The sequence below is a fragment of the Nannospalax galili genome, unplaced genomic scaffold (genome assembly GCF_000622305.1).
Source record: "Nannospalax galili isolate Female #2095 unplaced genomic scaffold, S.galili_v1.0 scaffold113, whole genome shotgun sequence".
Lineage (NCBI taxonomy): Eukaryota > Metazoa > Chordata > Mammalia > Rodentia > Spalacidae > Nannospalax > Nannospalax galili.
Genome location: NW_008335444.1, coordinates 4,867,441 through 4,894,228, shown reverse-complemented (window position 1 = coordinate 4,894,228; position 26,788 = coordinate 4,867,441). Strand labels below are relative to the sequence as shown.

At 41.9% G+C, this 26,788-nt stretch overlaps 1 protein-coding gene and 1 non-coding gene across 9 annotated transcripts in view; both read right to left on the bottom strand.

Moving 5' to 3' along the window:
- The window catches only part of Nav1 (neuron navigator 1), a 273,468-nt gene that overhangs the window by 56,314 nt on the left and 190,366 nt on the right, over positions 1 to 26,788 (bottom strand). For 6 of the 8 annotated variants that reach the window (XM_029562161.1, XM_029562163.1, XM_029562164.1 and 3 more), the window contains one exon: positions 9,815 to 9,868. The exons of the other annotated variants lie outside the window; for them this stretch is intronic. In XM_029562161.1, coding sequence (XP_029418021.1) covers positions 9,815 to 9,868 — 54 coding nt within the window. The remainder of the gene's footprint in view (positions 1 to 9,814; positions 9,869 to 26,788) is intronic. 8 annotated transcript variants of the gene reach the window in all.
- On the bottom strand, positions 23,391 to 23,596 carry LOC115069889. Its single transcript, XR_003849132.1, has one exon. It is a non-coding gene; the product is annotated as a small nucleolar RNA U3 (small nucleolar RNA).

The window sequence follows — 26,788 nt, the reverse complement described above, 5'->3', positions numbered from 1 at the left end:
TTGTAAACAGTAGGCACTTAGCTCACTTGTGGACTTGAATTTCTGGCTTATACAAAAGTAGGTATGTAAGCCTCAGAGAAGAGTGTTGACTTTTGGACTGCCACAAACATGGCTAGTAATCTGTTTCCAAATAATCCTTGCTTGAGGACATTTATAAACATTGTCTTTTCTAGAAGTTCCAGTTATCTGCTAAAATTCACTGTGTTTTCAAAAACATAATAAACCTTTACTAGGTCCTTAAACATATTTATAAAAAGTACATTATTAAACCCTTCCTTGGCTAATTCTGGGTCATCTGTAGGTCTGCTTTTATTGACTCTTTTCCCCCTTAGTCATATGTTCCTGCTTCTTTCTGAGTATTGTAATATTTTTCATCGTACAGTAATATCTATATTTAAAAAGGGCCTCTGTTGGATGGACAGTGTTGATAACAGGGCCCATAAAACCTGTAGAGCAGCTGGGCTTTGTTATAGATTTGGTTTGTCAGTTCTCCAATGAAGGAGGATTGTCCTTTCAGCAGGAGTCTGGCTGTGAGCACAGTGAGAGTCCAAAGAGCTTACTCTATGCCACAGAGCTCAGCTACCAGCTTTCTGTCCTGTGGTGGTGTTTTCACTCCTGGTGGGCCGCTTCTACATATTCAGTGATGGGGCCTGGTGTTTTGGAGGTCTCTACCCTCCTGTCCTGTTCTCAGATTTCACTCTACTACATTCTATTGTGCACTCCATAGACTCTGTACATACTCTGTGTGTGTGCGCGTGTGTGCATGTGTGTATGTGTGTGTGTGTGTGTGTCTGTGTTTCCTCATCTTTCTGCTCAGCCTCAGACTCTACTCACTGCTACAGTGTACTTAAGGAGGTCCCCTGGGAAAGAAGTATGAGTGAGTAGCCATGCTCTGTGATTAGGTCTTCTATAGCCAGCCCACAGGTAACCTTCCAAAGTTTGTGTGAAGTTCAGCTATTCTTTTCCTCACCTGTGGTGGGTTTGTGCTCTCTCATACCACACTAGGATGAAAACAGCCCTGGTTCTTTCTCTCCTAGGAAAAGATCACTCCCTTTAGAATTTGGTTCAATTTAGAATACTAAGGTCAGGAAGAAAGCTCAGCAGGTAAAAGTGTTCAATCCCCAGAACCCCTGTAAAAAACTAGATATGGTGGTGCCCACTTGTAATCCTAATACTCCTAAGGCAAGATAGGAGGCAGAGACAGGAGAATCAACTGGAAGCCCATGGACCAGCTAGCCTGGAGTATACTGAAAGAAACAGCAAGAGTGACTCTGCCTCGACAAGGTGGAACGCAAGAACTGAATTCCCAAAGTTGTCGTTTCCTTTCCTCTCCCTCCCTCATACACAAATAAGTTAAAACAATTCTCTCTTCTCTCTCTCTCTCTCTCTCTCTCTCTCTCTCTCTCTCTCCATTTACTGCTTATCCAGCTTATTCTTGTTAGAGTAAGAATACCATGTATTCTGACACTCTACCATTCCTTTTACCAATGTCTCCCCTTGAGTGCCCTTAGAATAAGTAAAACCCTTCATCAAGGCTGTAATAATGGAAACTGATTACCCTTCTTGTTTTCTTGCCCACTTCCTAGCACTGATACCACAGTCTAAGGAACACTCTGGTGCACCCATCTCTGCTGTCAGATGAAAAGAAGGACTGTGAGGAGGCCAGCTCAACTGAACACTGCTCTGTTTGTGTCTATGCAGGCACGTGGTGAAGCACGGGGCAGAGAATTCTCCTCCCCTCTGGGAAAAGCACCAACACTCACACAGCTCTTGGCTAGGACTGGTCACCCCCTCCCAGACTTCTCTCACACTGTCTGCTCCTCATATTTTGGGTCCAGCTAGTCCATGAAGCTAGAATGGCCAAAGAAGCCTGCAGGCAGTCAGAGGCCCAAGGGTGTGGCCTAATTGACCGACAGTGGACTAGTTTGTGACTGCATAAGAAAAAAAATCATTAACTGTGTGTCACAGTGGGGTTCTCAAAAGTCACACTTGAACACTGAATTGGTTCTCCTTCAGTCCAGAATATATATGCTGGTGAATCACTCACTGTTTCTTAAACTATTTACTACTTAATGGATAAGAGCTCTGTATGAAACCTTACTTTCTCCTCTGAGGGTAAAGAAATATCTGCAATATAATAAACTGGTTTAAAAATCTTTTCTACTTTTTTCTTTCTTGAAATTATTTATACTCTCAGGTAGAGTTTATGGAGTTGAAAACCTACCATTATATCTCCAGGAGATATGTCCAACTTCCTGCTTTTCCACATGACATAGAACTGTCCTTGCTGGTTAAACTGTAAACAGTCTCAAGACAGCTCAAAACTGTTTGACCTCACAATGTACCCAACTTTGAGGAACTGAATCCTTCAACCAATCATGAAAATAAATCAGAGTTGGAGTCAGAGGGTTTTTGAATCTCCATCACTGTAATAACAAAATGTGTACTGTACACACATCAGATGGGGCAGAGGGGTGAGCATGACCAGTAGCCATGACTCTTGACAATGTCTCACTTGCTGAAGTGGATGGATGGTGGCCTGGGTTAGATGATTAAATAGGTAACAATGACAAAGGGAATTAGAATTGGAAACTGGGAACATCCAACAGTCAAGATGAGTGAATGGCTCACAAAGGTGATGAGCCTGGTTCTAGATTCCCCAAGGACTAAGATGTCCATCGATCCCAATAAAAGCAGCACTTTCCCAATGTGTATGTTTTAAATATAGCTATCATTGACTGGATGGTGTGTAGTGGGGGGTATCTAATGACATCTGCCCCTGAAATTCAAATTATTCTTAGTACTTTAAGGGAAAGGGAGAGGAGTCCATAAAACTGGATATGGGATTGGTCTGGGTTAATTAAGATTAAGTGCTTAGATTAAAAGCCGATCTGTCCTCTCAAGGAGAAATAGATAGGGTTTCCTCTATGAGCATATATCTATAGTCCAGAATATACCTGGTACTTAGTGTGGTCTTGAAAATTTCCACAACTTTCTTGTAATTACATCAGGTTAGAGCTAAAATATAGCTTCCTTTGCTAACTACTTCAAGAATACTTTTGCTGATGGGCTGGAGTGTGGAGTGGCTCAGTTGGTAAAGTGCTTGCCTTGCACTCATAAAGACTTGAGTTCAGTTCCCAGAACCAATGTGTTGTACAGAAATTGCTTCCAAGTTAAAACCTTCCATCTTAGAGACACTCCTTAAGACAGGATGTTCTGAAGGGAGATAAACAACAGGATGTTCTAAGAAGCAACAACTCAACAGCTTCTGGAAGTCTCTCAAATTGAGCAAGTTCACTGGGCCCTCTCTCCCCAAGCATATTTAAATCCTAAGGACTGCTGAGAGATGCTCTCAGACAAACTAAACTGAGCTACCTGAGAGAGACAGGTCAGCAGAGCTACCTGGAAGGGGCTCAGACCAACTGCACTACCTGTAAAGGACACTCTCCAAACTACTGAGCTGCCTGCAAGTTGTGCAGTGAGCTCCAGGATTCCTGCTTCTGGGAGTTGTCACCCATGCTGTGGTGAGCTTTGGTGGCACAGCTGTCTTGGAGTTATTTCTGCTCCTATAAGTACCCCCTCACTCATATTACTGTAAGTAACCCCCAAGAAAATTCATTGGTTCACCAAGTTGAACATTGGTGATATCCTTACTTTCGTCTGTTGTTTTCTTATCTGGGGTGAGTAGACTTTGTCCTGTCTCTCCAGGAATAGTGTCACATAATACAATGTAAAAATGCTGGACACAGCTGGATGTGGCAGTGTATGCTTTGCACCCCAGCACTCAAGAGGCAAAGGTAGGTAGATTTCTGTGAGATTGAGGCCAGCAAAAAAAAAAGCCAGGTGTGGTGGCATTCTTGTAATCTTGGTACTGGGTGGGTAGAGACAGGAAGATCCCTGGAGATCCCCGGCCAGCCAATCTACCCTAATTGGAGAGTTCCAGGCCAAGAGACTGTGTCTTAAAAAAAGTAAACATTTCTGAGGATAACACTCAAAGTTGTCCTCTCACCCCCTACACGTGTGCATGCGTGCGCACGCGCACACACACACACACGTGAACATGCACACATACACACATTTTTTTTTCAAAAAACTATCTTCTCGAGACTATCTGAACTGGAAGATCTTGAGTTCTAGTGAGACTGTCTTTAAAAAAAATAAAAACCAGGGTAGGCGTGGTGGCGCACACCTTTAATCCCAGCACTTGGAAGACAGAGGCAGGAGGATCTCTTGTGAGTTCAAGGCCAGCCTGGTCTACATAGTGAGTTCCAGGACAGCTGGGGCTACAGTGAGACCCTGTCTCAAAAAGACAAATAAATAAATAAATAAATATAAAAACCAGAAAAAGAATATTTTTTCCTTAAAAGTATTTTTTTTTAGGGGGGGGTTACTGATACCAAGACTGACCACCAAGTCTGGTTGCTGGAACATACATGGTGGAAGTATAGAACAAACTCCTGTAAGTTGTCCTCTAACCTCTACCCATGTGCTATGGCATGTGTGTGCCCACATACATACATACATACAAATAAACAGATATATGTAAAAAAAGATTTTAAAATATTTTTTCAGGTTAGTCTGCTATCTACAATGGTCAATATTGTCAATTGGACAAGACTGAGAACGACCTAGGAGACAAGCCTCCAGGCATGCCTGTGAGGGATTTATCTACATTCGCTTACTCAAAATGGGAAAACCAGCCTTAACTGTAGGCAGCACCATTCCAAGGGCTGAAGTCCTCGACTGCATAAAAACAAGCTGAGCTTTTTGCTCATTACTTTTTGCTTCCTGACACAATGTGACCAGATAGCTACCTTAAAGTCTTGTCACACTGACTTCCCCATCATGATGGACTGTACCTTCAAACTGAGTAAACGGTTACTTATTTATGTGGCTTTTGTAGGTATTTTGCCACGGCAATGAGACAAATAACTAATACATAATCCTAGCTCTTGGGAAGCAAAGGCAGGAAGACTAAAATGAGTTCTAGGCTACCCTATGCTATATAGTGAGTTCTAGGTTAGCCTGGGCTGCAAAGTGAGACCCTGTCTCAACAAGTTAGAAGAATGAAAAGATACTTGGCCATAGATGGATGGACCAAATCATATAAAACTGACAGTCTTGTAGGTTAAAAAAAAAAGTTCAATATCTAATATTTATTTTCATCTTTGGTCCATATCTTAGCACCTAATTTGCTCTGGTAGTATATTATAAACTCTTTTTTATTTATTTTTATTTTTTGTCTTTTTGAGACAGGTTCTCCCTGTAGCCCCAGCTGGATTGGAACTCACTATGTAGACCAGGCTGGCTTTGAATTCACAGAGATCTACCTGCCTCTGCCTCCCGAGTGCTGGGATTAAAGGTGTGTGCCACCAGGCCTGGCAAGAGTGAGAGACTGTTAAAGAAGAGAATGGGCCTGGGAGTGGCAGCACATGCCTGTTATAGGAGGCTGAGGCAGGAGTGCAATATCAGGGGCCAACCTGAGCTACTCAGTGAGATCCTGTCTGAGATGTATATATGGGGGTGGGGGGAGAATATGGAAGGACTAGAATGAAATTGGGCAACTTTGTGGTACCCAGCTTTGAAAATGCATCAAAACCATCTAGAGAAACTGCCAAAGTTTTTAAAGTCAGTAATCTTGCTCCTCACCCGAGTCACTTGGAGGATTCCAAGAACAAGGGGAGTAGAGTGTCTGCTTTGTTACATGTCTGTGGTTTGGCAGAGATCACAGCAAGCCATCCTGATCTGGTCAACAAAGCCAGAGAGCAAGAAGAGGAAAAGATGGACGTCACAGTGTGAGATCCAGAGGAGGACTGTGGTGCCAATCACTATGAAGTGTTTTTTGAGTTAGGAGTTATGTCAAGTTTTAGGCAGGGCTAAAGACCACTGAGATGCTAAAGAACACAGTAACCAGAGTTTTATATGAGCTTGAGAGGATGTGTACATTAGGAGAATTTACTAGGCTTTCTTGATACTTTGGCAGTAAATTCATATTACCCCAATCTTTCAAGAAGACAAATCATTTTAGTAACTAGATAAAGAAACTTCTTGTTTTAGTTACTTACTCATTACTATGATAAAACACCCTGACTAAAGTGACATAAGAGAGAAAGGGTTTACTATGGCTTACAGTTCCTAGGGAATACAGTCCATCACGGTGGGGAAGGCTTGGCAGCAGGAGCTAGAGCTGGCTGGTCATACAGTGTCTGCACTCAGGAAGCAGAGAGAGAACAGAAAGTGGTGCCAGGCTATAAAGCTTCACTGCCTCCAGTGACCCACTTCCTCCAGTGAGGCTTGACCTCCTGAAGGTCTACAGCCTTCCCAAACAGTGCCACTGGCTGGGGACCAAGTGTTCAAACACGTGAGCCTGTGGAGGACATTTCACCTTGAAACCACATTTCCTAAACTCCAATCTGGATCACAGCACAGTCTGATTATTTTCTCAACTCTCAAATGCTAAGTCTAATTCGTGAATGGACAATGGACTAGGGGTCCCTGAAGTCAGAAATCCTACCCACTGGTTATGTGACACTAAATATAAAATCAAAGAAAATAGCACAGTCCTTGAAGTCAGCACTTTAGGGTACCTGTTGCCACATCTAGAAACCAATTTTTATCTAGATTCAACAGGTAAAACTAAAAGGTTAATTCCACAGATTCTGAAAATATTTCTTTTCGATCAAACTCAGCTGAAAGGAAACTCAAGACAAATACGCCCCTGTGTCCTACTGTGCCTTAGCCATTCTGCTCAGTTCTGAAACCACAGATTTCCATTGTTGCCTTTCTTTTAAGTCACTCAGCTATAATTTCTAAAGTGATCCCCAAAGTTCCCTGTGGCATTTAGAAAGGGAGTTAGTGTAAATAAACACAGAGCTAGTACACCACCAAGAATAAAAAAGTCACGCCACTGTACACAGAGGCACTCCTACATGGCCTCTGATGATGCCTGATGCAATAAAAAGTGAGAAACCATCTGTGTGCTTGGTCCCAACTTGCATTCACTTCAACCCTGCCTTGCTTAAGTTCTAATATTCTTTAGCATGCCCACTTTGGCTTGCTGTCCTTCCTAAAAAGGTTTGTTTTTTTTTTTTTTTTTTTTTTTTTTTTTTTTTTTTGTTTTTTTTTTTTAAGTGATGGCATTAGAATCATATCCAGTCCTTGGGTAAAGTAAAGCCACAGTTTTTGTGCTTTTCTGTGTCATACTATACACTTGTCTGATAGAAGATGCCATCATACCAGTGACAAAAGCATATTTTACAGTTAGTCTATTAGCATGGGGGCACTCAGTGGGCTGGGGAATCAGATAGAGGCCCTCACAGTTATATACAAAATTCTGTGCCTAAGTTCAACTTTATGATATCTGGTCATACTTTCAAGATTCTAAAGATTCTATGACCCAGAAAAATAGCTTTCAAATGCTCACCTTGCCCCATAACACCCTGCTTTGCTCACTGCTATTTAATTTCCCCAAGGAAAAACCTTACATTTAGACTGTTTTGCTTTGGTGCTGAGGATTGAACCCACAGCCCAAATACTGTTGGAACTGAATGATAGTCCCCCAAATTCATATACTGACTGTTATGTGTCTAGAGACAGGATCTTCAGGGAGGTACTTAAGGTTAAAAGAGGTCATAATGATGAGGCTCTAATCCCATAGAATTGATACCCTAATGAGAAGGGGAAGAGACCAGAGGGTTCTCTCTCATTGCACATAGGACCAGAGACCAGAGGGTTCCCTCTCATTGCACATAGGACCAGAGGCCAGGTAAGGGAACAGTGAGAAGGCACTGTGGATAAGCCAGGAAGAAAGGCCTCGCCAGAAACCAACCATGGTAGCACCTTGATCGCTGTTGCCGCAGATTGGCCTGGAATTCATTATATAGTGTAGACTGACCTGAAACTGACAGTAATCCTCCTGCCTTAGTCTCCCAAGTGCTAAGCCACCATGCTTAGCTACTACTAAGGTTTGGATTTTTGGTTTTTTTTTGTCTTTTTGAGACAGGGTCTCTCTGTCCTGGAACTCACTATGTAGACCAGGCTGGCCTTGAACTCACAAAGATCTGCCTGCCTCTGACTCTCAAGTGCTGGGATTAAAGGCATGTACCACCATGGCCGGCTTAGGTTTGGGGTTTTTAAAAATATTTTTTTTTACATTGAGAGAGAGAGAGAGAGAGAGAGAGAGAGAGAGAGAACCACAGTGCACATATGGAGGTCAGAGGACAACTTTTAAGAGTTGGATCTCTAGTTTTCTCTTTCCACCATGTGGGTCCTAGGGATTGAACTCAGGTGTCAGCTTGGTGGCAAGTGCCTTCCTCTCTTGATGAGCCATCTTTCAGGCCCAACGTTTTGATTTTTAAACATGATGCACAGGTCACTATAGCTGGAAAACAAAAACAAAACACCTCAAAGAAATCCCAACAGTTAGGCATAAGTAGAAGCTACGGATTGAAAAAGTCAAGGGGTCAAGTGAAGTGGAAGGAATTACTGTTGCTGCTTCAAATTGGCAGCAAATAATCCCAGAGAAATTCCATCTCTCTGTGATGAAATCAGGCTGTGTGTGCTCCCCTAATGACACTATACACTTATTCAGCCCAGCAAACAGCTTGGATAGCACTTTGTGGAACAAAGTAGATGTAATTGGATTAGAGGTATCAATATATTTTATTGGGATCTTAATGTGGGAAAGGGTAATTGTGGGGTAGCAAGGGACAGACAGAGAAGGGAGACTATAAGGGGAAGACATGAGAGACTGTTTCCAACATGAGGGTTAAGGCTTTGCCATGTCAGCTGGCAGGGCCAGAGCAAAGAATATGGAGCAGAAAGCTGAGCTGTTCAACGGGAGTCTCCTTAATTAGGACCAACTGTGGATGAGGAATGCTGATTCTGCTGGCCACAGTTTGAGTTTTCTCTAGTTTCAGAGATTTCCCTTTTGCCTGCCTCAAGCCTTTCCCCTCCTCTACTTCTGTTACTTCTTTCATAGAGGTAGGAATGAAAAAAAACAAGGTACTTTCCTCTCTTCAGATGCTTCCAAGCCAGGAAATTGAAATCCTTCATATAAGATGACTGGAAGTCCATCTTAAGAAACAGGAAAGTTCTCAGGATTAAAGAGCAGGCCCTGGAAAACGTGTGCATCTATCTCTGCTGCATGTGATTACTGATTTAAGCTAGTATGGTTGTCTCGGCCCCAGTTTCCTCAAGTATAAATGTGTAAATCAACTCCTACTAACCAAAATGCTTAGAAGTCAAACAACAGGGAACATAATTTTTTTTTTTTTTTTGGTCTTTTTTAAGACAGGGTCTCCCTGTAGCCCCAGTTGGCCTGGGACTCGCTATGTAGACCAGGCTGGTCTTGAACTCACAAAGATCCACCTGCCTCTGCCTCCCAAATGCTGGATGAAAGGCCTGTGCCACCACACCCTGGGAACATGATGTTTTGACTCTTGGTTAAGAAAACACCATAGGGCTGGAACGATGGCACAGCAGTTAAGAGCACCGGCTGCTCTTGCAGAGGACCCGGGTTCGAGTCCCAGCACCCACATGGTGGTAATAACTGCTTGTAATTCCAGTTCTAGAGGATCCAATGCCCTCTTCTGGCCTCCTCGGGTATTACACATACATGGCGCACTTACATATATGCAGGCAAAACACTCATACACATAAAAAAAGCAAAAAGAAAACTTGTTCTGTTTGTAATCAACATGCCTTTTTCTTTCTAAAACTAATCAAGATGCCCTACTTTGTAGATATTTGGAAAGTGTTTGTTTGACTTGAAATTCATGAGGTACTTCCCGTGCCCCCTCCCCCAATGTCTCACCTGCATTCTCTCTGGGATGCCTCCTTAGGAGTGTACTGCACAATTCTAGAATCTCTGGTGAATTGAAAAGGAATGATACACAGTTATACAGTGTTGCATTTCTGCATCTCTTCCAAACCAATAAGAAGAGGTAACCAGCAAAACTTCAAAAAGTAGGAAAAGTTCAGGAAGGGCCTAGTTTCCTCTGAAGACCAGAAAGTAAATTTTGGTGCTTTTCAGGCCATAGAGTGACTGTCACTACTCCACTCTGCAAAGCAGACAAACACTTCTGCTATGCTCCAACATAACTTTATTTCTGGACACTGAAATTTGAATTCCATTTTTTCATGTGTCACAAAATATTATTCTTTTGATTTTTTTCCAATCATATACAAAAATAAAAAGTATTCTTAGCTTGCAGGCTATATAAAACCAAATAATACAGTGGACCAGAGTTGGCCCAGAAGGTCAAAGTTTGCCATCCCTTGAGACAGATCTCAATAGGGGTACCAGTGGCACACACCCGCAATCCTAGCACTGGGGAGGCTGAAGCAAGGAAGATTGCCTTGATTTTGAGGCCAGCCTGGGTTTAATGGCAAGATGTTCAAAAACCAAAGCAACAAACAAAAAACCCCTGTAAGCTAAACGATAATTCCTCAAGTGACAAATGGTGGCAGAAAGCAGTAGCCTCTCAGAGTTCTTCTCTTACCTCTTCCAGTGCTTTTCTGATTTAACCTGCTCAGTTTACAAGGCAAAACAAGACTTGTCTGCCAGCAGTATTACTGGCTCAGTTTTGACTCAGGAAAATAGGGGTCGGGGAGGTGACAGGGGAAGAAAAGAAAGGGAAATAAGCCTTAGTGTTGCCTGTACCTTGCTGCCAACCCTCCACTCTGAAAGCAGGTAATGGCTCAACATAGGATGGAATTCAAGCTAGTTTGTAGCTCTTAGTATGAATCATGTAGGGTTGACAGAGCAAAAGTGCTTTTGAGTCAAAAACACAAATCCTGCTACACAGGCAGGTTGGAAGAAGTCACGTAGAGTGCATATGTCCTATAAATGTTCCTGTTACACATATGCCAACAAATAAAAGCCATTGATATGAGCAAGTGGTCATTCACCTTTGTAGCCACATTGCTTTCAGACGAGAAGCATGTGGGATAGGGATCAGGCCCTCCATTCACACTCCTGGCTGAAGACTTTGTGCCACTCTAAGCAGTTTCTGGCAGCTTCCAGAGCTTAGGGCCAAGAAGCTGGTATGTGATGCTGATCTGGCAATAAACACCTCTAGCCTGGGAGCTACTCTCTTTCAGGAAAGAGGTCTCCTACCACAAACCGAATCAACTGCCAGGCAATCCCTTTGAACACCTCACTCCTTTTTTTTTGGATATCTTTCTAGCACATCCAGTCTTCTCACATTCACCAGAATCACTGGATTTCCATGATCACCTTCCTTCTCTTTTCTCTGCTAGGAAGTCTGCTTTCTAACCTCCATCACAGTGTTTTCCACACACATGGAGGAGTTCATCTTTTTTCTAGTCACTGAGCCTCCTTGTTCAATCAACACTTATTGCATCTTGACTCCAAATAGAGGGCTTGTGAATCACTCAAGTTTTTCTGCTCATAATTACCCTAATGCTGTCCACATTTAATCTACCAAAGATAAATAAAATAAGGAACATCAAAACAGAAAGCACCAAAACAGAAACAAATTCCCAACCCAAAGACCTTAACAGGAAAATACTACATGCTGACTCCTCAAGCTTGTCTACGTGCACACCACCATAGTGAACACCAGAGTAACTTGTTGGGGAAAGAGACACTGAAGAGCCTCTCAGAGGCTTGGGGAGGTGGGGATGTCTATTCAAGACAAAGGCAAGCAGTATGACAGTATGATGCTTTGTAATATACATAAAGGGAATGCTATCCAAATCCTGGGACTCACCATAACCACAGAGTTACTGAAGTATTTATTGCAAGTTAAACTACTTGTTTTCCATTTCAAAAATGACACTGAGAAACCATCTACTACAAAGTGCAACACTTCTCTCAGGAATTCACACTCTCTTGAGATGCCTCAGGAGAAATTCAGTGAATAATCTTGGATGAAGAATATCACTCTAATACAAGTCAGATGCAGGATCACACACAAATACTTGTTGCCCTTTCACCAAATGCAGAGGAAAATAAATACCTGGGGCCAGCTGGTGGAAGAGTCTTAAGTAAAATAAAAGGTGATAGCAGCATTTTCCAGATTGTATAAACTTTTGATACAGCTTCTGTAAAATCCAGAAGGATTACTCTGAAGTTCTGACCTCAGTGACTTTGGCTGGATTTCTATGTTCCCCAACATTTTGTAACTCCTTTTAATACTCCATCATCATTTAAATTCCAAACTTAAAATCTCAATCATATATGATGACAGTGACCATAGGGACAAGAGTATCAGAAAGCAAGTTTTTTTCTCTTTTTGCCTGCCCAGAAGGAGCATGAAGGATCTCCTACAAGGAAGGTTTTAGCACTTTGTTATTAAGGTAGCTTACTGAATCCTCAGCTGGCACCCTGATAGTATTATTTCAAGAGAAATAGCCTTGGGAAGGTAGGAGAATTTAAGGATATACTTCACTTTGTTATTGAACTTTTTTCCACGTATGTGGACTCAACTGTCAAGATTTCCATTGTAGCAGAGTAATCCATGTAAAAGTAGGATTGCTTTGTGGGAAGTTGCTGTTCACTTAATCATCAGGCAGGCTGGGATCTGACTCAACATTAGCTATTACTTAAACCCACCCAGCCAGGCCTAACCAACATAATCTCTGTGTTGCTGGAGAAAGATACAGAAAATCTGAAGATTTACTAAAAAAAATTTATGGCTTTGTGGAAAACAACCCATGAAGAGAACCAAAGGATACTAATGAACACTCAAAACGTCTATATATTACCCAACATCTAGCATGGTGAGGTGGAGCCCATGCAGCTGTCTCACTACCCATTTGTTTATTTTCCTATAAGCTTGAATCAAATCAGTTTTCTTAAGTACTCCCTGTCAAGGCTTTCTTTAACAAATCCCCCCGCCCTTTGGTCTTTTTGAGACAGGGTCTCCCTATAGCCCCAGCTGGCCTGGAACTTGATATGTAGACCAGGCTGGCCTTGAACTCAACAGAGATCCACCTACCTCTGCCTCCTGAGTGCTGGGATTAAAGGTGTGTGCTACCATGCCCGGCTTAATATACTGCCTTTTATAATGAACCATGGCACTAGCTTTTGTCAAAAGGGCATGCATTTTTATATTATATTTTCAGTGGAATTGCCAGATTTATGCTAATCAGTGCAAATATTCTAACAGCTTTCTTTGTTATTATCACCAGATAGCATTATTAAAACAACAGTTATCATATGTCCAACATTTAAATATGCATGTCAAGCACTTTGCTGGGTACTTATAAGTACATACATATATAGGTATGTACAGTTTCATTTAATTTTCACATTGATCTTGAGATAAATATTTTGCCTATAAGAGAGTTGAAACTTAAGACAGGTAAAATTTCACACTTAAGGTCTCATGACTAGTAAGAAGAAACACACACCAGTGTAATATAAAATTTGTCTGGTTCTTAACTCCCACATACTCTGAGTACTCCCATCACGAGACAGATAACTGAAGTTACAGGTGGTCCCAGAATATCAGAAATAAATTAGGTATTTACTTGGATCACTAGGGATCATTTGGCATCACTTCTGTGGAGATTATTTGGCAGTTTTCCAAATGCTGTTCCACTGAAGGGCAAAGACCACTTACGCATCTCTTGGGGCTCTTTGCATACAAAAGTAGTCTCCAGGTCAAATTTAAATCATGTCTGAATCTCAGTAGTTACTGACATACATGATTCAGAATTATGAAAAAGCAATGACGTTAGTTTCCAGACCTCAACAAGCCTAAGAACCAACACATAATTTGCTTTAAGGAGAGACATGCTCCTAGAACAACAGCAAGGACTTTAACAAAAGAAATAGGATATGCCATGTAACTTGACAGAAAATCCATGCAATTTCTAAAGACAAAGTATTGTATATTCTTTTTTTTTAAATTTTATTTATTATTTTTATTTTACGTGTATGCATGTATTGCCTGCATGTAGGTAAGTGCACTGGTGTCGTGCAATGCCCACGGAGGTCAGAAGAGGCTGTCGGATCCCCTGGGACTGGAGTTATAGACAACTGTTAGCTGCCACGTAGGTGCTGGGATTCAAACCCGGGTCTTCTGCAAGAACAATCAGTGTTCTTAACCGCCAAGCCATCTCTCCAGCCCCTGTATATTCTTTTTAAAAAAATATTTTATTTATTATTTTTTATTTTATGTGCTTGCATGTAGGTAGACGTAGGTAGGTACACCTGTGTCATGCAATGCCCGAAGAGGACAGAAGAGGGCATCAGATCCCCCTGGAACTGAAGTTGTTAGCCACCATGTGGGAATGAAACCTGGGTCCTCTGTAAGTGCAACCAAGTACTCTTAACTTCTGAGCCATCTCTCCAGCCCTCAATATATATTCCTAAACATCACATAAAATCTCAATGTCACATGCCTGCAGTGGAATGTGTAGAAAAGAAAATTGATGCTTAGATATCAGCTGAGTACAGCTACTGCTGCTTTGACAGCATTTGATGCAGGTCACTCTTTATGGACAGTACCATTCCAGCATCTTCTTCCTAGGAACACTTACAGAGAACCTACCAGGCCCTGTTGCACATTTGGTAGAAGTGTAAAAGTATAACCTTCTAGAAAGAAAACCTGCAACTCATGCACTAGAGTGTAAACACTACTCTCCTCTGTTAGGAGAGGAGGAGATGTTAGATGAATATCTTCAAGTGGAGTCGTAATACTGGGACATTTGGCTGGGGTCAGAGTGCTCTGTGTTCCCAAGGGAGGGAGGTACAGGGTGAACCAACAGGGGTCACTCCACACGTGGGTGCAACCAAGACCTTCCATGACCACCAAGAACTAACTGAGTTATCTGTAGTCTCATTCCACCATGATTAGACCAGCAAGAAGCACCATCAGTTCCATTTTCTACAGTCTTGTATTTCAGGGTTGTCAATTTTCTGTCTCCTCACAGTTTAAGCCCTGGGGTCAACCTGGGAGCCATTGCTTACCTACCACAGGAAGTCCTGCCTACTGGCTTCCTCTCCCCTTGTATATCAATATTCCCAACAATGATTGTCCATTGCTCTTCTGGACACCAAGACAATGCTTCCTTTACAGGAATGCAAAATTAGAAGTCTTACTTAGGACACATCCAGATTTGGGGAGATGATTCTGTACCAAAAAGTAGAGATCCAGAGTGGGGGTGTGGGACAGATATACTCTACCTCATGCCATATGGAGGGTCTTCAATCTTCCCCCAGTATAGAAGAAGTTGTTCACCAAATTCTGGCAAGAGCCACAGTTCAAGAAATGTACCATTCCTGTGCCTCACTGGATGAAAATTAGTTCAGAATATTTTCCCAGGTTAGTGGCAGATGTATCTGGTCAGCTGAATTCAGAGAACACCATTTGGTGACCCCAATGAAGATTTAGCTTAAGGTATAAACTACAGTGTTCTATAAACCATCTACGTCAACACAGAAACTGAAAGAAGCAACTAAAAGTTCCTTCCTATCAGGGATGAGAAATTACTAGGGCTAGAGAGATGGCTCAACAGTTAAGAGCACTGGCTGTTTTTGCAGAGGACCAGGGTTCGACTCCCAGCACCCACATGGTGGCTAACAACCATCTTAACTCCAGTTCCAGGGGATCTGATGCGCTCTTCTGACCTCCATGGGTATTACATGACACAGATGAATTTACACACATGTATACACATGCAGGCAATACACTCATACACACACACACACACAAAATAATAATTAAAAAAAGAAGTCTTTTTTTTTTAGATGTTCGGTGACAGATCTGACATGAAAGTAGAGCCACACGTGCAGGATGCACAGAGATTCTGGGGGCTGTTTCTTTGTCAGAATATTCTGGCATCACATGACAAGAAGAACCAGAGGTGTGGTAGAGATGAACTAGGGAGCTAGCTCCAACAGTTTTGCCAGATGTGCTACTATTACTGTAATCACAGGAGGAAATTTTTGGACCCAAGACAGACTCCTTTTCTGATGGATCACAAAGATAGCCAAAGGCACTGGTGTGTGTGTGTGTGTGTGTGTGTGTGTGTGTGTGTGTGTGTGTGTGTAGGATTGCTTAGTTTTATTCCACTTTCAAATCCCTGGAGAAGGACATCTTTAAAAAATGTGTTAGAAGAGAAAAATCTATTGGTCTAAGAGAAGGAATTTTTCTTCAAGGTGAAAATGCAGAGAATTTCTACATTTTGAGTCAAGTGAAGGCAAAGTTCTGACTTAAAAGCAAACAGCAAGGAAGTGGAGATTTGGAGGAATTATTAAGTTGACTGAGTCCCTATTTGGCTACAACCCAGGATATCATCAGCCTATTTGAGCATGAATGCCAAATGTTTAGTTATCAAGCCAGGTGTGGTGGCACACGTGCCTTTAATACCAGCACTCGGGAGGCAGAGGCAGGTGGAACTCTCGAGTTCCAGGCCAGCCTAGTCTACATAGTGAGTTCCAGGCCAGCTGAGGCTATAGGGAGACCCTGTCTCAGAAAAGATCCACCCCCCAAAAAAGTTTAGTTATCAAATGCAGAGGCCGTGAAATACTTCTTGGGCCCTGTGCAGACATTGGTAGAGATGTAAAATAATACAAAGAGGTGGCAAAGTAGTTTTACTCCAGAACTAAGAAGCAAGTATGAAGTATTCAGGGAGCTATACTTTTCACGTGTCTGAAAATACAATTATAGCCAAGTGTGGTAGTGCATGTCTGTAATCCCAGCACTCTGTGAGATCCAGATCTAGGCCAGCTGGAGCTACAGGAAGACCTTGTCTAGCGACCCCCACCCCCCGCCCCACAAAGATTATAATGCTGTACACTGGTAAACTTGAGAAAAAAAACACAGAATTGAAGATTTGCATCCTTCTATATAAACTCTGCATTGTACTCTCATTAGTTTGCTTTTTCCCTTCATTTTCAGGATGTACTTTTCCTTAGCAGCATTTAAATTGGTATGAGGCAACCTTTTTGTGCTAGAGCTATTCTATGTACTTTCCATAAATTCCTTTTTTCTTCTTGGGATCTTGTTTTTTACATCGGGCACAAAGAATGAATTCTCTTTAAAATTTTTGCTTTATGGGTCTTTTCCTAAGTATAAGAAGTAATGTGTGCAGTTCATAGTTGCCAAATCTCACAAGCCACACCATCATGATTCTTGTGTCATAGCCTCCTAATAAAAATCAAATTAAGGTGGGCATGTGGCACATACCTGTACACCCAGCACTCAGGGCTGACCCAGAAAGATCACAAGTTTGAGGCCAGTCTGAGTTATATAGCAAGATCCTATCTCCAAAGAAAACCAAAAACAAGGCATTTAAAAAAAAAAAAAAAAAAGCCTGTTAAATTAGTAAAAACATGACAAGATTGTTTTACCACGTGATAGAAATAACACAACTATAGCATTCTAACATAGCTCATAGGCTCAGGAAGGTCAATACAGGTAAAGCAAATCATGGCTATGACCTGTTGGATTCTGCAGTCTTATGCACATGGACCACAGGAAGAGAACTTTCCAGATGCATTTATAAGCCACCTTCTGTTCTTTCAACTGCCTGTGCTCGCACCTCCACCTTCTCTCACACGGCCTCCACCTTCTCTCACACAGCTTCCACCTTCTCTCACACGGCCTCCACCTTCTCTCACACGGCCTCCACCTTCTCTCACACGGCCTCCACCTTCTCTCACACGGCCTCCACCTTCTCTTACACAGCCTCCACCTTCTCTCACATGGCCTCCTCTTCGCATTGGAGCTTGGCTTTCATTCCACTGCTTCACTGAAATCTCTCTGCTGGGCTGACAAGACCTGTGTACTGACAATCCAATTAGAACTTTTTAGGCATACCTTTCTGACTTCTGTGTTGTATCTGACACTGTCAGTCATCTCTTGAAATTCTTCCTTCTGACTGCCTCCGTTTGACAGTATTCTCTTCTTGTTCCTCTATACCCAAATTCCTTCCTTTTTCTTTGCCCATACACTGAACTTTGGTCTTTAATTATATGCGGCTAGACCTTAATTATTTAGCAGTGCTTGACATTAAATTCAGGGCCTTGCACATGCTAGGCAAGTACTCTATCACTGTGCTATATCCCCAACCTTGTATTTTTGAGACAAGACTTGCTTTGTGGCTCAGGCTAATCTTTTAGTCATTATGTATGTAGCAGAGGCTGATCTTGAACTCAGAATCTTCCTGCCTCAGTTTCCTGAGTGCTAAGATTGGAGATATACTCTACCACATCCAGCCTGACACTTTCTTCTATCCTGAGTCTCTCTCCTACCCCCAAAGGTAACTATGATGAAAGAATATCTCCTTGTACAGAGTATGAGATTAAGTAGAAAGGTCTGGCTTGGCATAGTCAATTCTTATATACCTTTCGAACACCTGAATCACAGGGTTGATATGAAAATATGTCCTCCAGAATAGATGTGGTTGAGGAAGACTACAGTATATCTGTCAGGAAGGAAGACAATATAGAAAGACAACATTTGCTAAGCATTTTCTTTAACAGTTTTATTAGAAGTTTTAGCCTTCCTTTACTTTCCCCTTCTTTTACCTGCCATAACTGTCCGCTTAATTCTAAGAGTTTAATAACTTCAGTACATACTGAAGTTCCATCGTTGGGAAAGTCATACCAGGATCTAATTATTAGCTCCTTCTTTAGCTTAACAATAATAACCCTAAACCTTTAACTTGCTAAACAGAAGCCAACCCTTCCGGTAGCTGCCAATGTGTTTTGGGAACATCTTCCTATGCAGTTGCTCAAAACAGATTAAAAATGGCAAGGTGGAAGCAGAATTTGCTGTAACTGTTTGTGTGTAAAGTTACTTGACCTATCTTAAGAGCCTCTTAAGCCCCCGAAGCCTTGCCATTTCTGTGGGAAACATTTCAATTGCCCAAAGAAAACAGTGTTGGAGCTGAGCTCTGTCATTTTGAAGGACTCACTGCAGAAGCACTATTGAGGTAAAGCATCGCTCAATCCCTTTCTCTAATAAGGACATCTGAAAGACACTTTAACCACTCTTTACGCCCAGACAGTAGTCAAACATAAGGCCACTAAATTTTCCTGTCATACACTGGATAGTGGAATTTAATTAAATAGAGGCTTCTCTAGTTACTCAATTATGGGCTGAAATTTAATATAACACAACTGCTTCTGCTTTTTACATTTATAAAATATGCAATGTAGCTTTTGTGGGGAGGGGGCATCAATTCTGTTTCCCAGGAGGAACTGCTGGAGTTATGCTATAGTGGCTCTGAAACAGACATTTAAAAAGGATTACATGATCATCTTTTTCCATGAAATAGGACCGTCTCCTTAGATACACGATGCTCTTCCTTTGGGAAGACAGTCATGAGGGACCAGCAGAATTTTCTTTATTTGGGGGAAGCAAATGGCTTCTCATCCATTCTCACATTCTAGACAGATCTGAGACACTATACAAGGTAACCTTTCATTTGAGCCCCAAAGCACACAGCCCATACATTCTTTCCCAATGTAAAGATTTCCAATAACAGCATAAAACTAGCAGTTAATAATAGGTCCCAGCATGTAAATTACAGTGGTCTCCAAAAATAAAGCTTCATGGGGGAAAAATTTGCAAGTGACCACTGTGAGGTAGACACAGTGAAAGAGCAGTTTCCTCACACCACGGAAATCTGGACGCCTTTGCACAACTGGCAGACAAATATTCTGAACTCAGTCCTTAGAAATGATTTTTTTCAGTGTGTGTAACCCAAACTATGACTTTTCCCTACCTCGCCTCTCTGTCTCCCTGTCTTCACCCAACCTTACAATTAAACACCCAAAACTTGTTCATAAGTCTTAAGTCTTTCCTTACATTTCTAGAGAGTACTAAGAAAAATAAAGTGAAAGCTATAATCCATTACCTTCTTAGCACTTTATCTACAGTGACTGGGAACATGTGTTTCTTTCTGCCACCAGCCCCTAAATGCTTACATCTTTGAGACCCTTAGAATAAGAGTGCTTGTTAAGGATTTCAAAGAAGTGTTCCCCAGAGGCCTTCTAGAGTCCTGCATTCTGAACAGCTTCCTCCCCCCACTAAAGCTCCCTTGTCTTTCTTCATCAATACTAACTAGCAAGGAACACTGGGCAAGTTTGACTAAAGAAATCCATTAAGGAATTCCATGGAATAGAAAGTTCACTTGTCTCTGTCATCCAAGTCTTAAAAAAGTTGAGTCTTCAGTCCCACCACGGGGCAGGGGAAATGAGCGATCAGGGATTTGGAGGGCATTGTAATTTTTATAGACCTCTTGCCTTCATCTTTATTTCAAAACCAACCGCTTTCCTAAGTCATTTAGTTCATGGACTGTTTACTCCCAGTGAAATATCTTTGTTGAGGGCTCTGAAGGTTTTCACTTCAGAGAACAGGACAGCTGAATACCACATTGTGTGTAGGGGTCAAAGGTCGGTGTTGGAGCAAAAGCCCAGCTAATGCAATGTGAAAGACCTTCATTTTTATGAGTGAGTCTCCGTGCCTGTGAAAGTAAGCACATCTCTCACCTACAACAAAGCTTTGAACAAAAAGAATGAAAACAAAAGGGAGCCTTAATTCTTAAGCCACAAGTGAATGATGTAAAGCATTTTTACCAGAGAAATCCAGGTGTTCAGGGAAGTAAAAAAGCACCTATCTGCCTCAGGCATTTCATGCTGCACGTGATGCAGGATAATAGAGGAAAGAATAATAGGGAACAGAAAAGATTTAAACCTCTGGAGCTGTCACCTACAAATGCCAGATTCACCAAACATTTCTGAAAAGCAAATGTCCTACCCAATTTTACAGATTCACAATTGAATCTCTATAGTGCTTTGCAAAATATGACTACCTTACCGTTTTTTTTTTTTAACTAGCGGGAGCTGGTTTTCAATACGCCCATGACAGTGAATTGTATATTTGTGGCAAATCCTTACTGATGCACTTTCTATTCAGATAAAATTCTATTCTCTCCAAACTGTCTCACCTCCATTACGAAGCTCACAGCTCCTGGCAGGGCAGCCTTCAAACAGGGAGAAAGCTTTGCCTTAGTTCATGGAACAAATCAGTGGTAAAGTCAGGTCTTCAGTTAAGTACCAAAAATGTACTCTAGTGTAGGCTAAACTTAAGGCACTGGCTAGGTAAATGCTTAAAGACATTAATTCTTTTCCTGCTTCTCTTAAGGGTCCTTTTATTGAGCTTCTGAAAACCTGGGTAGTGGGGACATGGCTATAATCTCAGCACTCTGGAGCCTGAGGCAGGAGGATCACAAGTTCAAGGCTATCCTAGGTTATATTAGGGAGACCCCCATCTCAAAAACAAAACAAAAAACCTTCCACATTACCTCCCCCAGGGTCAAAAGCAAGAACAGTTTTTGTTATCTAAAGATACAGATCTTGGGGGGAAAAAAACAAGTTTGAGAACACAGGAAATGACTGGCTAGGAAATTACTTTGGTTATTAACATGCTTTTCTTGGGCAACTATGAGTGAAACCTGTTCTGAAGCTTTAGGATCAGTCTGTGCTTTTGGCATAATGCTAAAAGAAGTCAAAAGAAGGAAGGCTGAAATTAAAGAACAAGAAAGTTAATCAAAATCAAACTGGTTTTGTTTCTAGAAAAGCTGCCTTCAGGTCACAGACAGGAACAAAAACATCCTGCTCTTCCTCCTATCCAGACAGGTCTGAGGTTAGGTAGGTGCTGACCACTGCTCAGTCTAGAAAGGGAGTTCTCACATTTCTACCCCACCCTCCAGCCCTCATTTGGAAGAGCATGGCTTTAGTGAGACAGCCCTTGGAAGTGTTAGCCCCTGGACATCAACCAAGTGTCAGGTTTGTGTAAATATAAAATCCAACTATTATCACTCCAAATAAACTGCAAATGAATGCATACAGTATACACCTTGGGTACTAGAAATATGTCCCCTGGTCTCACTCGGGGAGAGCTTAGAATCAGTTTTATAGATGAAAAGAAAGGCAGAGAAACGACTTAACCTTGTAATTTCCGATCTTGATTTAAAGAAGAGGAAGGAATTCTTTTACCAGATACGTTTACCAAGAATCTTCAATGTATAAAACATGCAAAACCAGGCTTACCCTAGCTGGAAAGGTCTACCTGCCACTCCTTCCCTCTCCCCTACCACTTGGTTGCCCCTGAAACTAGATTCTTCCTCAACACGAAAGCACCACAAGTTATCCAGGACAGGTAGATCTTTCCCTACTCTGAAGGTAGAAAGGTCATGCCAGGGAAGAGAGCACTCATGTGAAAAAGTCTTGCAGCCACAAGTCCTTGTTATAGCAAATTACAAAGAAAGGCACCAGTGAACCTCAGTGCCTGCTGCTCAAAGTACTAGAAGCCACAGAGTTTTCCCTGACACACTTCTGGTTTTCCAAGTTAACTCTTAGTCTATATCCGCAGTGCATTGTATCCGCCATCAGTTTCCTTAAAAGTGGAACAATATTTTAATGACATGAGGCAATTTGAAAACAATGGGTTTCTAGAACTATTTTTTTGGTCTTTTTGAGACAGAGTCTCCCTGTAGCCCAGCTGGCCTGGTACTTGCCATGTAGACCAGGCTGGCCTCACAGAGATCTGCCTGCCTCTGTCTCCGAGTGCTGGGACTAAAGGTGTACACCACCGTGCCTGGCCCTAGAACTTTTTAATCTCCTCTAAACTTTAAGTCGTAGGCCTAGGTCAAGTTTTCTTTAGCAATTTATCTTTTTCAAGCTCTCTGAAGACCCCAGTTTAATTCTGATTTAAAAAAAAATCTTTTTATGTAAATACTTAAATTATACAAGTTCAACAGGCATTAACAGACTTGGGAAACACACGTAAATCTTGTGATGGTGAGAACAGAGGTATAGAAAGCATACCAGAGAGGCCTAATGGCAACTCATGTTCCCTGTGCAAATGTAACACCAGAGTGGATGGACGAACAAGTGGGAGCTGAGGGTGCTGCTGCATCCAATGCTCAGAGCCACTTGTCTCTTCCTCCTCCTCCTCCTCCTCCTCTTCCAGGGAAACCCGCGTAAAAAAAAAAAAAAAAAAAAAAAAAAAAAAAAGCACCAGCTGTTCTTGCAAAGGAACTGGGTTCAATTCCCAGCACCCACATGGCAGCTAACAACAGTCTATAACTCTGGTTCTGGGGAATCCAATGTCCTTTTCTGACCTACGTGAGCAATGCCCAGCACTGGTGCATTTACAGACATGCATGCAATACATTCATACACATAAGATAAAAAAATAAATAAAAATAAAATAAAGTCAGGTGTGGTGGCTCACACCTTTAGTCCCAACAGAAGCAGGTGGATCTCTGGGAGTTCAAGGCCAGCCTGGTTTACACAGTGATTTCCAGGCTAGCTGGGGCTCCAGGGCAACTTGCCTCAAAAAGACAAAATAAAAAAATAAATAAAATAAAAGTTGAAACTTTCTTTTCTTTTTTTTTCCCCCACTCAGACTGCATCCTTTCCCTCTACTCTCCCAAAAGAGAAAAGCACGATCATCAATGGCAAATGACAGTTGCAACGAAGCAACACCAAGAGCTAACTTCACGCTAGGAGAGAATGCTATGTCTCCTCCTCGTGGTACTCTACACAGTCAGAGAAACTTCTGTAGTAATGAACTACAGAAATGATTCCTGAAAATATAGTCTTGAAACTTTATTTATTTTGTTATTTTTAGTTTTTATGTGTTTAAGTGTTATGCCTGCATGTAGGTAAGTGCATCCATGTCATGCAATGCCCAGGAGGTCAGAAGAAGCTGTCGGATCCCCTGGGACTGGAGTTATGGACAGTTGTTAGCTGCTATGTGGGTGCTGGAATTCGAACCTGGGTCTTCTGCAAGAACAGTAAGTGTTCTTAACCACTGAGCCAGATATCTCTCCAGCCCCCAAACTTTATTTTTTTTAACTCTTTTTTGAGATGGTCTTATGTAGCTGAGGCTGGCCTTAAACTCCTGATCCTTTTGCCTCCCCATCCCAAGTACTAGGATTAGAGGTGTATGCCACCTGCCTGGCCTATAGCACCATTTCAGGAAGACCAATGAAAGTGACAGCTCTATTTCCAACCTCTGTTGCTTTCAAAATATCCCCCCTTGCTTCACCTCTGAATTTCTCTACTAAATGTAAAGGCTAAAGGTGGGGGTAAGGAAGTGAGCCTGACAGAAATAAATATTCTGGTTATGCTTGAATCTTCGGCTCAAATCACGTGATCAGCATTATTTTACTTGGATGACACTATTTTACTGGCAGAACTGTTCTGAGTTGGAGTTAGATGGTTCGACTTTAAAAAAGAAACATGAAGTAATTATAGCTTGCCAGAACAGATTGTTATTTGAAATCCAGATACCAAGACCAGGAGACCCAAGTTCTTTTTTGATGGTCCTACAAGCTCACTGCTTCCCTGGCACAGCAACTTTTTTTTTTTTTTCAAAGGTTGGACACTCTGGGGCGCAAAGCTGCTTTCACGATGAACAGCTCTGTGCAAATTCCCAGAATCAGTTTCTCAGATGGCAGGAAAGTGCCTAAACCAGGTTGTACATGAGTAAGCAATGCTTTCTCCTCCCCCTGGAAGAGGCTTATGGCAAGTTTCTCTGAGACTGTGAGTGGCCTCTTGCACTCTGGGGTTTTGAGGTGGAGGGGTGGGGGGGTGGAGCTGATGGAGACTCCCAGGTTCCCTGGTGTGGTCATTGAAGGCAGCAGCCCAGGCTCTACCCCCTTCTCTAAGCACTGCTCATGCCATATGCCAATGCTCCCTCCACAGCCTCATGGGGATTCCCTACAAAGACTCAGAACAGAAAAGCAGGGTGAGATAGTGGCAGATAAGATCATCTATCAAGGATGAAAGCGATTTCTATAAATCATGTGAAAAACACAGGTGTCATCACCATACCTCCTGCATATTTAATTTATGATTAGAGGATGAAGACTCTTAATGATGGGTCTGGGAAATAATGAATTAACTTGTTGCTCATTCTAGCTCAGAGGCAATCATGCTAAAACACATTGTGAGTGCTAGAACAGCGGCCTTTGTGACCTCTGCTCATTCAGAGCCACCTTCCTTGGAAAAGGTGGTTCACAATCTTCTCTGAGGTCAGCTCAATGTGGCCTAGAAGGCAACTCTGGAGTGTTAAGCATGAGGCTCAGATAGTAGAGGATCTACTCATGTGGACTGCTGAAGGGAACTCTAGGCCCTGGAAGAAGGAGCCAAGAATAAACACTCAGTAGTCATAAGCATGGGAAGACGTGGGCAAGCCAGGGCTAGATAAATGAAATTAAAGTAATAAATAGTAAAATATATACCTATTTTATTTTATGAGTGTTACACACACACACACACACACACACACACCATGCACATACAATGCCAGCAGGGGCCAGAAGAGGGCGCTGGATTCCCTGGAACTAGAGTTAATGTTGCTAACTACCATGTGGGTGCTGGGAACTGGACCTGGGTCCCTTGCAAGAGCAGCCAGTGCTCATAACTGCTGAGCCATCTCTCCAGTCTCTGTGTCTTTAAAGAAAAAATGGTGCCCGAGATTGAGCCTATAGCCTTGAATAAGTTAGGTAAGTGCTTACCACTGGGCAACAACCCTAGACACAGTACATTTGTTTTAAAGCTGTTAAAATCCTACTTTAAAAATCATAGTTGGCAGATCACTAGGATCAAAACCTGATAGTCTAGTACAGTCTTATAAAAGAATTTAAAATAATCTGTGGGGAAATGTTCCAAGACTGAAAATCATTTTCTCACACAGAAAGCCTGTGTGCTCGCAGGAACATGTGCATGCACCCTAGGGCCCCTGCTGCACAGCCTCCAGAATGGGGGTCTAAAGGACACTGAATGTACAACAATGGGAAGGACTTCATGTCACCATTTCTTTACATGCTTCCAGAACACGTTCTCCAGGCAATCTATGTTTGAACTTCTATCAGGCCATACTCATTGCTCCCTTAATGCACTGCTTCTTGGCCTAGGCATTAATCTTCTTGTATATTTCTAACTTGTTTGTTTCTGATTTCCAGCTACATTTATTCCTGGTATCAGAAGTCAGCACCTAATGTCATTACAAGTTAATTTTGGATCGGAATTAATAGGTGACCTTTCATTTCCTTTTTAGTCATTAACACAATTCCTGACATAGAATAGGTCATTAGAAAACACTTGTTGGTGGATCTGCTTCCATCTTACATACCTATTACTTTTCAGCAGACAGAATTTAGCTCAATCTTAAGAGTCAAATGTGATGTGACACAGGACAAAGAGACATCTAAAGCTGTAGACGTACTGGTATTCTATCAGCTTTTTCTTAGTAACCATCAAAAGATCATCATTAAGTGACACACATACATCATTTGAATGAAAGTCCTTGAACCCTAGGAACTTAAGATTGGACAAAACTACCACCATATAATAAGAGAATAAGGAAAAACAGACATAAATAGACTTGTTGGAAAGCAGCTTCCCAAGAGGTTGGGGAATCTCATTAGCAGTCCTCTTAGAGAAAGTGATCATCCCCAAAGGGAGCTTAGTTATTCTCAAGTTTTCAGAAAGCTCCAAGTCCCTCAGACTCACATACTATAGAGAGAAATGGTTATGGGACCAGTCAGAGTTAGCTTTGAATTTCTGATCCACTACTTATTGGCTGTGACAAGAGACAAACACTTTCCCTTGCTAAATGGTCATATCTCAATCATCCTCTCAGGGTGGTTGCAAGGAGTAAGCAAGACAGCAAATCACCCCCAAAGCACCTGGCTCAGTCCCCAGAAAATTGTAGGTGGGGAGATGGTGCCCTTGTATTCCCCTCTTTTGAACCCATTACTATGCAAATGGTGCTTGCAGCAATAC